The 12,392-nt window shown below is 36.8% G+C and overlaps 1 protein-coding gene across 1 annotated transcript; it reads left to right on the top strand.

Annotated features, from left to right (window-relative positions):
* Nucleotides 1-11,226: 11,226 nt before the first annotated feature.
* BDB00DRAFT_921510 (uncharacterized protein) lies at nt 11,227-12,200 on the top strand (the record flags this gene model as incomplete). Its single annotated transcript, XM_053128751.1, has 2 exons — nt 11,227-12,133; nt 12,169-12,200. 2 exons carry the CDS (start codon nt 11,227-11,229, stop codon nt 12,198-12,200), a joined length of 939 nt encoding a protein of 312 aa, XP_052975458.1.
* Between the last annotated feature and the right edge of the window lie 192 nt (nt 12,201-12,392).

Below are 12,392 nucleotides of genomic sequence, written 5' to 3'. Positions count from 1 at the left end.
AACTGAATAGAATTATATGACAGCCCTAGCTCTAGCAAGTTTTAGAACACGAAATACAGGATATGTCTTTGCAGCCAATACCACCGTCATAGATATTAAAATGGTGAAAAAGCTTGGTGCACCGTCTACTCACTTTTCTATAGTCTTAGCTACGTTTTTTTGTGCTTACTTAGAAATCTTCTTGCTTGTGCTTCACTATATTATAGTACTTATGTTGGCACAAATAAGTTGTTTGCTAGCCATTTGGATACACGGTATGTTAACATTCCACGTTACACGGTATATATCATCATAGTTCTGTCGTACACAGGGTCTTTTAAATTGTGCAAGAGACGGTACGTACGACAACTGCCAAAGAAAATTGTCGTACGCAACATTAGTTTTTTGTTGTACACAGAGTCTTTCAAACTGTACGAGAGACGGTGCGTACAACAACTGCAGAATACTAAGCTACCAAAAAAAATGTCGTGCATGAGGTCAAGTTTTGTCGTGTGCATAGTAATTCCTAAAGTATAATACCATAAATGTATAAGCAATGGGATCATCTATAGACTTACTATATAAAAATATATGCTTTTATACTTATTGGAACGAGGAAAAAAAGCTGCATCTGATGGTATATTATTTATATGAAAATAATCAGAATTGGTTGGATAATAGCAAAAACCAGTTTTTCAAAAAACATTTACACTAAAGTTTGGCAAAAGGGGGTTTTAAACTCGTGCCTTCTACAAAAGGTAGGATATAAGGCTAGTGTGTTAGACCGGATCTATGAAAGAAAACACGGCGCGCACTATATATAGTATATAAGTAGTATATATATATAAGGAAATCTGTGTAATGTAAAAATACCCGATATAGTAAAATTGACGTCACTGAATCCCATAAAAGGTACATCGGAGTTTCAAACATATACTAAAAAAGGAGAAATGGGCTGAAAACCAACTTGAGTATAGAGAGTAACTGTTATTATTTGATGAAACTAAATGCTTTTATTTTTCGCATATAGAGTATTATTTTGGCTATCTACTGATTTTAGTTGCAAATCACAGTACCCAATAAGTAGCGTAGAATAATTTCTACAAACATTTTGCTTGATAGCTTTTTAAATTAGTAGTCTTACATAAGCTAATAAATATACATTTAAGAATAGAAAATTCAGCATATTATTTTCAAAACAAAGGTACAACGATACAGTCACATTTTTTTGGTTTTCACTGGGCCCTTTGGTATAAATTTTAAAGCAAACCAAACATGCTGGTAGCTGATGGTGTAGAGCTTTGGACTGGTGCTGGGTATAGTCAGGGTTCAAATCCTGCAGTGTACCTTTTTTGCTTGTTCAGCTTGTCGTCCTTTTTGTAAGATTGTACCATGAAGAATAATGACGACCCACGAAGGAATAAAAACGGAGGGGAGACCACAAAGAAGTAAGACCACGAAGGTATATGCACGAAGATAGATAGGTTATTAGATGCCCTTTTTATTTAATCAAGTTGACCCATATTTATACTATTTCTAAAACTATAAATATACATTTATACTGCTGCGGATATGATGATGATGATTACAATGATAAGCTGCGGATATAATAATAGCTATGAATAAAGGTATGACTCCGACGATTAGCGTTGCGCAGTAAAGAAGTATACTAAGTGGGCAGCTGCGCAACTTGATGACCGCAGTAAAAGAAATATGTACGGTTATTAATATAACCGAGTATTGTGCGACGACAAGCTTTACTTTTTTTTTGAATGTTCAAAATCTCCAAAGGTCAAGGGTTCAATTCCGGCAGCGACCAACTTTTCTTTATAGTAAAATTTTATAATATACTGAATGCAACTTTTTTTCATCAAAAATGAGAATATTTTATTTTAAAAAATCATTATTCTATTCCAATGAATCCCTTCCCTTATGACTCATAGTCATTCTGTTCCGATGAATATCCTTTTTTCCTTTCTTTATAACTCAATAGTTATTCCGTTCTGATGGGATATCCTTCTTCCCTTCTTTAATGACTCATAATTATTCTATTCCGATGGGATATCCTTCTTCCCTTCCTTTATGACTCATAATCATTCCATTCCGATGGAATATTATTCTCCCTTCCTTTATGACTCATAATCATTCGGTTCCGACGGGATATCCTTTTTCCCTTCCTTTATGACTCATAAACATTCCGTTCCGACGGGATATCCTTTTTCCCTTCCTTTATGACTCATAATCATTCCGTTCTGACGGGATATCCTTTTTCCCTTCCTTTATGACTCATAAACATTCCGTTCCGACGGGATATCCTTTTTCCCTTCCGAATGCTTCCGGTTAAAAAAGTATATAAAGGGGCAACTTTTGGTAAACCTCTCTTTATATTCCTTACTCACTCCCCTATTTGATTCCTATTGATCACTCTTATTGTTTACTTTTTTCACTACTTTACTATGTCTGCTACCTCTCCCTCTACCCCTCTTCCTACTGCTGCTAATGAAAGGGCTATTTGTATTCCTGACCTATTTGAGGTGATGCCTAAGTGTCTTGATGTCCAGAAAACTATAGAGTAAGTAGTAGTTATAGACTTTACTTTGTGTGATATTTAAAAAAAGTCATGAAGGTTGCTAATATATAGTAAAAGGTATATTCAAGAGCTTGGGATTATTCCAAAGGAGAAGTTCTGTGGTGATGGGCACCTTATGAAGCTGTCTGATAGCCCACGTGATGGTTTACTTTGGTCTTGTACTAAAAGAAGAACTTGTACTACTAAGCCTAAGGTTGTATCTGCTTGGAAGGGGTCCTTTTTTGGTGGTCATCATAAGGAGAACTTTGGCCGTATACTTTTGGTAGCCTACCTTTGGCTAGTGGGTAGTTTTCCCACAGAAATGTACTTGATGTCTGGGCTTAGCTTGCCAACTATTAGGGGAGTTGTTAAAGACCTCTTTCTTATAATTGAAGCTGATTTGAAGACTGAAGATGTTATAATTGGTAAGTTTTATATACCTTTTTTTATTCCATCTTATTTATTGCTTACTAAGCTACTTATTTACTTTGACTAGGTGGCCGTCTTCCAAATGGAGAACGGATTATTGTGGAAATTGATGAAAGCAAATTTGGCAAGACTAAGCTTACCAAAGGTGGCTATGGCAAACATGTTGAAGGTGTTTGGGTAGTAGGGGGTATTGAGCGTAATACACCTGAAAAACGTGTCTTTTTGACTACTGTTCCCAACCGTACTGGTGAAACACTGAAGATGATTATTGATAGCTATATGGCTCCAGGTAATATTCTTGGTTGAATGAAAGAAGTCCCGGCACACCTACTTTCTTTTGTATCTCAACACCAAGTGCTCGTTACACAGTAAAAAAAATATCATTAAATACTACAGACGCAGGGCTATCAGATGATATAAATTTAATTCCATAAAAGGCAATGGTGGTGATACAGGAATTACTCAAACAACTGGAAATTTTATAGATAAAGTACAAAATGTCTTCTACTATCTATCCTTTCCCTTTCTACTTCTTTTTGTACTAGGACCAGGCTGGTAGTCATTGTCATCTATATTATTATAAATAAACATAGCTTGATGTTAGTATCAGTAATATTAGCTTAGGTATTAAAGAATAATAAAGGACACTGTTTATGAGACACTTGTAGGCAAGTGTTTAGAATAATTACCATCATTCTAGAATTTCGACTACCGTCTCAAAGACCAGCTGCACCTTCAAAAAAATCAAAGACTTTTTCTCGGACCACCCCTATTTATAATGATCATTATCTTTTATTTAAAAATAAAATTTAAAAATTAAATTATATTTTAAGAATAAAAAAATTATAATCAATAAATTATTAAACAGTCTTCTATGCTCAAGTTGGTTTTCAGCCCATTTCTCCTTTTTTGGTATATGTTTGAAACTCTGACGTACCTTTTATGGGATTCAGTGACGTCAATTTTACTATATCGGGTATTTTTACGTTACACAGATTTACTTATATATATACTACTTATATACTATATATAGTGCGCGCCGTGTTTTCTTTCATAGATCCTTCTTCTATCTTTGAAAGCTGATTTTTCTAACGTTTACTAATAATATTTAAAATCTACTTATAGGCACCCATATTATAGTTGACTGCTGGAAAGGGTACAATAGTATTGATGTGGACCCTAAAAGGGATCTGAAAGTTGATAAAGTCAATCATAGTAAGCATTTCAAGGTCCCAGATACCAATATATATACAAACACTATTGAAGGTAAGCTATAATGACTATTTACATATATATATATAAAACACTGAGTATATACACTTATTAAACTCTCTTACTTTAGGTGTTTGGAATGGTATTAAGATGAATGTCTCTGCACGTCATCGCACTAGTGCTATGATGCCTTGGCATCTAGTTGCTTATATTTGGCGTCGAAAAAATAGCAAGGACCTTTGGGGAAATTTATACCGCTGCCTAAAGGAGGTCGAGCTACAACCTGGACGCCATTTTAAGGGTAGTAAACAAGATACAGCAAAGACTAACCCTAGGTCTTTCCTTACAGAGGTTATTCTGGAGGCTGAAGATAAAGGGTCGAATGAGATCTTTGAGTCTCATAGTAGAGAGGATGATTACGAGTCAGAGGACCCCCCTACTGATGAAGGTAAAGATTATCTACTTTATTATTCTTTAATACCTAAGCTAATATTAATGATACTAACATCAAACTATGTTTATTTATAATAATATAGATGACAATGACTACCAGCCTGGTCCTAGTACAAAAAGAAGTAGAAAGGGAAAGGATAGACAGTAGAAGACATTTTGTACTTTATCTATAATATTTCCAGTTTTTTGAGTAATTCCTGTATCACCACCATTGCCTTTTATGGAATAAAATTTATATCATCTGATAGCCCTGCGTCTGTAGTATTTAATGATATTTTTGTTACTGTGTAACGATCACTTGGTGCTGAGATACAAAAGAAAGTAGGTGTGCCGGGACTTCTTTCATTCAACCCACGAGATCTAAGCCACTTAGCAAGCCCCTGGGAAAACGTTTAGCCATTGGGAAAACCAATTAACTATCTATTTCCTTTTTAGGAAGTCACGTGATCTAAGCCACTTACTAAGCCCCTAAGGGGTAACTGTAAGAATTTACCCGGTGGCTCAGTGGCTTACTAAGTGGCTTAGATCACGTGACTTCCTAAAAAGGAAATAGATAGTTAATTGGTTTTCCCGACGACTAAACATTTTCCCAGGGGCTTGCTAAGTAGCTTAGATCACGTGACTTCCTAAAAAGGAAATAGACAGTTAATTGGTTTTCCCAACGGCTAAACATTTTCCCAGGGGCTTGCTAAGTGGCTTAGATCTCGTGACTTCCTAAAAAGGAAATAGACAGGTAATTGACTTCCCCCCACAGCTAAACGTTTTCCTGGGGGCTTACTAAGTGGCTTAGATCACGTGACTTCCTAAAAAGGAAATAGATAGGTAATTGGTTTTCCCGACGGCTAATCGTTTTCCTGGACTAAGCAACAGCAGACATATATGCTTTAGTTTTTTCAAAACTTTGCATTGGTATATAGGTGTTTTTTAGTTACTCCATCCTTAAATATCTCTCCTTCTATAGATCATACAGGATTTTTCATCTCCTAGCGGACGTTTGAACTTTTATTTAGGCAGAGTGGACATGAATGTTAGTCTGAGTGGACATGAATGAAAGTTAATCTGGACATGAATAATAATTGATCTGGACATGAATGAAAATCGAGCTGGACATGAATGAAAATCGAGCTGGACATGAATGAAAATCGATCTAGACATGAATGAAAATCGAGCTGGACATGAATGAAAATCGAGCTGGACATGAATAAAGATCGATCTGGACATGAATATAAAACGATCTGGACATGAATATACATCGACCTGGACATGAATATAAATCGATCTGGACATGAGTAAAATCAATCTGGACAAAATAAAAATCAATCTGTACATGAATGAAAATCATTCTGACAAGAATAATAATCAATCTAAACATGAATAATAAACAACCTGGACATAATAACAGTCAACCTGGACATAGTTTTAGTCAACTAAGACATAATAAAAGTTGAAGTAGATAATATATTAAGTGTAGCAGAGCAGAATATATGAGTACTTAAAATTTTCAATTCAAGTCAAGACATAATAGAAGTTAAGCAGTACAAAGCCAATGTCAAGATATAGTAGTATGGCTGTTTCACTCGTGACAAGAAGCTTGTAGGCTAATGTACAGGAAATAGCAAGGGTGCGTCAGAGACTCACCACTGTGCGCATAAGGCATAAGCCTACTTTGCTGCTGTGGGAATAGGGCCTGAGCATTTCCCCTCATTTCACTTTACCCGGGTTGAGTTTGAAACAAATTGGAGGCTGGTGGCAGAGGTAGGTGGAAAGTGTGGGGTTTGTTAGTAGTAGCAGGGAGGAAAAAAACAACAACCAAAGATCCTTTTTCTTTCTCAATACCATTCGCCATGGCAAATCAACAGCTTCGACGCACACTTGTAAATGGCTCCTACTCTCTTCACGATGAATAAAAAACAAAGAAAACAAAACGGCACAATCCATGGATTTATATGAAAAACGAAATGAAGGTAACTGTTTTCTTAAAAAAAGCATGTGCTCAAGATTTATAAAGGAGTAGACCGCCGTTACTGCTGCTTAAAAAAACGCTGGATAAGTGAACAAGGGAAGGAAAAGGTTATCGGTTGTGCTTGAGGTATAGCTTTAGTGGAGATATTATCATTCAGAATTACTGCTTCTTTCTCTTTTTCTATGTATATACTTATGCACCATCTTATACCATTCCAACGTCAAACTTACGTGTGTAATACAACATCGTCCTCTACCTGCACAAACCATTCGTATTCACAACAAGAACGACGTAACAATCTTCTTCTCCATTACTCAAACATAATCATATACAACATGACGCTGATCCGCCCTTGACTTGCAAAATATACAGCCTGACGCATTTGCCTTTCACTATCATGTACGCCCATATTACACGATGACGACTATGACGCCGGTCTTTTGTTTTGATACTTGTACGCTCAAGCACATCATCATCGTAATGACGGCCATCTCTTTCTTTGCTGTTGGTATACACATCAATGTGATGATAATTATATTCCTATGATGCATACACACCACCACAACTATAATCCTCCTCTGCAATTCGCTGTACTCGCACACACACGATGGCAACAACGATTACCTTTTTCTTTTTGCATATGCCAACACGAACATTGCCGGTCTTGATGGATAAGGTAGCTATATATGCTGATGGGTGGTATGTAGGGTTTTATTATTGTTACTGTAGATGTTATGGTTGGGATGAAAAAAATAAAAGTAAAAGATCATACATTATGTAGTCATTATGTTTCAGTTGTCTGCATAAACGGGTGTGAAATAGTATTGCATGTTATTACAAGTGCTTCTATAAAAACTATAAATATAGCTCTGAGCGGTGATGATAATATGGCAGGGACAAAGAAGAAAACGCGTTTGTTGTTATGAAGGAGGAAGTTTTTTGCTATTACAACAGCAACTTTATTTGTTTTTAATAAAAACAACTATGAACAACCGACATGTTAGTACCCTTGACGTCATTCGCTACGCTCTCTCTCACTCGACTGTACGTGGAGTTCTTGCACTCATTCCTAATGAATTCGTGTGCGTTCCTGCTGCTCGATGGCAGATCTTCAAGGATCGCATCTCGGAATTGTGTGGCTACAAATAGGTTCACAAACGCGAGACTGTGCATGGCACCAGACGCTCTGCCACGCAATATCAATAATTACAATAACCATCCTTCACCACGAAACAACATCCTTCGCACTTGTATAACTCTTATAGAACCTTCTTTTTTGTCTTTCTTATATATCGGCCATCATACTTTATTTTCATCCAATCCACATCAACACAAACGGAAAGAAACCCGTCAGTTATCCTTCTTGCTATCTACAGCTCATTCATCCATAAAGACCGGCGATGTTAACATTGTTATATGCAAAAAGGAAAAAAGTAATCGCGTCAGGCTGTATGTTTTGCAAGTCAAGGGCGGATCAGCGTCATGTTGTATATGATTGTGTTTGAGTAATGGAGAAGAAGATTGTTACGTCGTTCTTGTTGTGAATACGAATGGTTTGTGCAGGTAGAGGACGATGTTGTATTACGCACGTAAGTTTGACGTTGGAATGGTATAAGATGGTGCATAAGTATATACATAGAAAAAGAGAAAGAAGCAGTAATTCTGAATGGGCATATCTCCACTAAAGCTATACCTCAAGCACACCCGATAACCTTTTCCTTCCCTTGTTCACTTATCCAGCGTTTTTTTAAGCAGCAGTAACGGCGGTCTACTCCTTTATAAATCTTGAGCACATGCTTTTTTTAAGAAAACAGTTACCTTCATTTCGTTTTTCATATAAATCCATGGATTGTGCCGTTTTGTTTTCTTTGTTTTTTATTCATCGTGAAGAGAGTAGGAGCCATTTACAAGTGTGCGTCGAAGCTGTTGATTTGCCATGGCGAATGGTATTGAGAAAGAAAAAGGATCTTTGGTTGTTGTTTTTTTCCTCCCTGCTACTACTAACAAACCCCACACTTTCCACCTACCTCTGCCACCAGCCTCCAATTTGTTTCAAACTCAACCCGGGTAAAGTGAAATGAGGGGAAATGCTCAGGCCCTATTCCCACAGCAGCAAAGTAGGCTTATGCCTTATGCGCACAGTGGTGAGTCTCTGACGCACCCTTGCTATTTCCTGTACATTAGCCTACAAGCTTCTTGTCACGAGTGAAACAGCCATACTACTATATCTTGACATTGGCTTTGTACTGCTTAACTTCTATTATGTCTTGACTTGAATTGAAAATTTTAAGTACTCATATATTCTGCTCTGCTACACTTAATATATTATCTACTTCAACTTTTATTATGTCTTAGTTGACTAAAACTATGTCCAGGTTGACTGTTATTATGTCCAGGTTGTTTATTATTCATGTTTAGATTGATTATTATTCTTGTCAGAATGATTTTCATTCATGTACAGATTGATTTTTATTTTGTCCAGATTGATTTTACTCATGTCCAGATCGATTTATATTCATGTCCAGGTCGATGTATATTCATGTCCAGATCGTTTTATATTCATGTCCAGATCGATCTTTATTCATGTCCAGCTCGATTTTCATTCATGTCCAGCTCGATTTTCATTCATGTCTAGATCGATTTTCATTCATGTCCAGCTCGATTTTCATTCATGTCCAGCTCGATTTTCATTCATGTCCAGATCAATTATTATTCATGTCCAGATTAACTTTCATTCATGTCCACTCAGACTAACATTCATGTCCACTCTGCCTAAATAAAAGTTCAAACGTCCGCTAGGAGATGAAAAATCCTGTAGCTCATCTATTATTAATGCTATTGCTATAAAACTTTGTAGGCATATACAGATGATGTATATACATCTAAATATGTTTTTACTGAAGACAGTCACATTGCTTATTTTAGACATTACATAAGAGGATGTGTAAAAATCACTAAAAGTAGCTTTATTTAAGGTGGATTAAGACTTCTAGAAGGTGCAATATTGTAGCTACAGTGCTGTAAAGTGCAGTATATGAGTAGATAGCTAAGATGTGACTTAATTAGTAGGATTTTTAGTAGGGCACTGTAGGGTGTTTAGTTGACAAGAAACCCCTTTGAGAAAATAATTCTCCAAAAAAAGTCATCAGTTACTATGTAAAGTAATAATCTAGAGATGTGACTGCTAATTTTGAGCCGACCAATGACTGTACAGCATTTGATTTATATAACAGAATTCTTATCATAGCTCTGTAGTATATCTCATTGGCTAGTAATAGCTCTGAGAATAAAGTTTTCTCAAGAAAAAAAGCCTATATACTATGTGACTGCTATTGCCGTTTTGTTATATTGTTGCCATATATGATAGATACATGTACTGCACTTGGCTAATGTTCAATATAGGAACCCGGGCACTTTTGAGCGACATGAGTGTCGGAGTTTCTTTAAATTTTGTGTAACGGTAACCCAATATATCGCATATGTGTGTACCAAATTTCGCAGTCACAGCTATAAAACTCGCAGAGATATAAACAGGCAACGTAGTGGATATCATATCTTGTAAAATTGATAGTGATGGCTACCTCTAAAAAAATTAAAAAAGATACTACACACCCAGGTAAGAACTTTTCAGAATTGGAAATACTTTTTATGGTTAGACTCATGCAGGTTCACTAAAATTGCCTTTTATGGATGAGCAGGTACCAGCACTCACCAGCCTGAAAATGAGATGGTGGGGGTGGGGGGTTGCACGCAAATGTATCAGCGATGGATATCAGGAGTATTCGTTTTGAAATTTTTTTTTATTTGATTGAATTTACAAAAAACAATAATTCTATCGCAAATCATCCTGAAGCACAAAAAAGCACAGCGAGATTTGTTTTGCTTGTTCCAATCCTGGGACACAATCCTAGGGATACTATCCTAGGGCATCAGTGGGTTTCTGTAATCTATCGTTTTTATAACGTGTTTGAGTCAGTATTCAAAATCAAAAGACATACACAGAAAAATGACATGCTTACCGTTCAAGAGTTTCTCGTCATTTGTTAAGATAGCCCTACAAATAGACAGCAGCACACTTGGAGAGGAAAAAAGATTGCATAGCAGCAACACAAAAGGAGTCTTTAACTTACCAGCAGTGTACACTCTTCTTTAAGCGTTTAAAGCATAAGCTAATAATACTAATGTTGTTATTACTATGATTTTATACTTACCTTTAATTTTGATGGACTTACCTGACTCATTTCGTCTCCAATAAAGTAATACTTTTAGTACATTGTTAATCAACCATCTAACGCTGACACATTACCTTTATATTTAGCAGTTCTTTAACATCCTATATTAATAATCTAAAGAGATTAGTAATAATACACATGCCAAGAAGTGTCGAAGACTCTGAGATGAAGAATAATAAGTTATGCTCAATGCCTCAGATGAATAACGCATGCCAAGACCAAGAAGAAAAAAGCCAAGAAGAAAAGCTTGCTGAGTCAGATTACGCGTGCGTGTTGCTGCTTAATAATAAATCGGAGTTGTTCCTCTTCGTCTTGGCGAATCAGAACAATATATAAAGAGCAGCTTATGCAAATATGCTCTTCCTCAATTCTTACTTCTCTTAAGCAAAATGTCACATCAAACACAAAACATGTTCATGGGTAGATTTTCTTCGAGCCCGCATTCTACTCGCAACTATTGCAATTCAAGATACTCGCGAAAAATTAGGCATATGAGTACTCAGAAGCATCGCGATAATCTTCGAAATTATGTTGAACGGAATGGAAGTTCAACTCTCAGTAATCAAAATACTGATCATGGTATTGTGCCTAATACTAGCGCTACCCAAAGTGGTGCTTTTATAAGCGCTGAGGGCGATATAGATGATTTCGATGCTGGAGATGATAATCCTCCTGTTGTCAATGCAGCGCCTATGGAAGTGGACGACCACGGTGTTGGTAATGAAGATGGTGATACCTTGATGCGTCCTGGTATAGAGAGCGATGTTGTTGGTAGCCAACACATGGAAGGATTTGAGGCTGAAGATGAAGAGGAAGACGAAGAAGTCGATGGGGGTGATGATGAAAGTGGAAGTGAAACCGCAGAAGGACTTCACGGATTCACGAATCTCCTTACGGGTCTCACCACAGAGTACAGTGGAACATTCACCGGATCTTCAACTGTTCCTTTGACTGATGAAGACAGAGTCGATGAATATGGGGGTGTAAGCATGGAGTCTACATGGAGAATTGAGGATGAAGTGCCAGACTCTAGCAATCCTTACTTTCCTTTCAATAACAAGCTTGAGTTTCTGCTGAGAGCCTTTTTTGACGGCAGTGATAACTTGCAATCACGCCAGGATAGACAAAAGGTTCTTGATCTTGTGGCAGCCGCTGTTGAAATTGGTCGCGATGACCATGAAAGAAAGGAAGTTAGGGTGCCTTCACTGCATTGGGCAATGCGTTACGAGGAAAACAAGCGTAACGAAATTCCCACTTTCAAACCAGAATTGGTTGAAAGAGTCGTGAAGCGCGCAGGTATGGAAGAAAAGCATAAACTGTATCTTCAAAAGCCGTCCACTACTTTGAAGATCATCAATGCTAATCCTTCTATTTCGCAAAAGTTGAGTGCACTGCCTGACTATACTGAAGGCATTAGAGACTCGCTAACGCAGGGTGATAAATGGAAAACCAGTCCATATTTTCAACACCCTAATGTTACAATGAATGTAGATGGTCAAGAGTTTATGTATCAGGTAGGTGATTTTGTATATGATAACACAATACCGAGGCCACA

The sequence above is a fragment of the Zychaea mexicana genome, assembly GCF_025766255.1.
Source record: "Zychaea mexicana strain RSA 1403 chromosome Unknown BDB00scaffold_93, whole genome shotgun sequence".
Classification (NCBI taxonomy): domain Eukaryota; kingdom Fungi; phylum Mucoromycota; class Mucoromycetes; order Mucorales; family Lichtheimiaceae; genus Zychaea; species Zychaea mexicana.
This window is presented reverse-complemented; position numbering and strand designations above follow the sequence as displayed.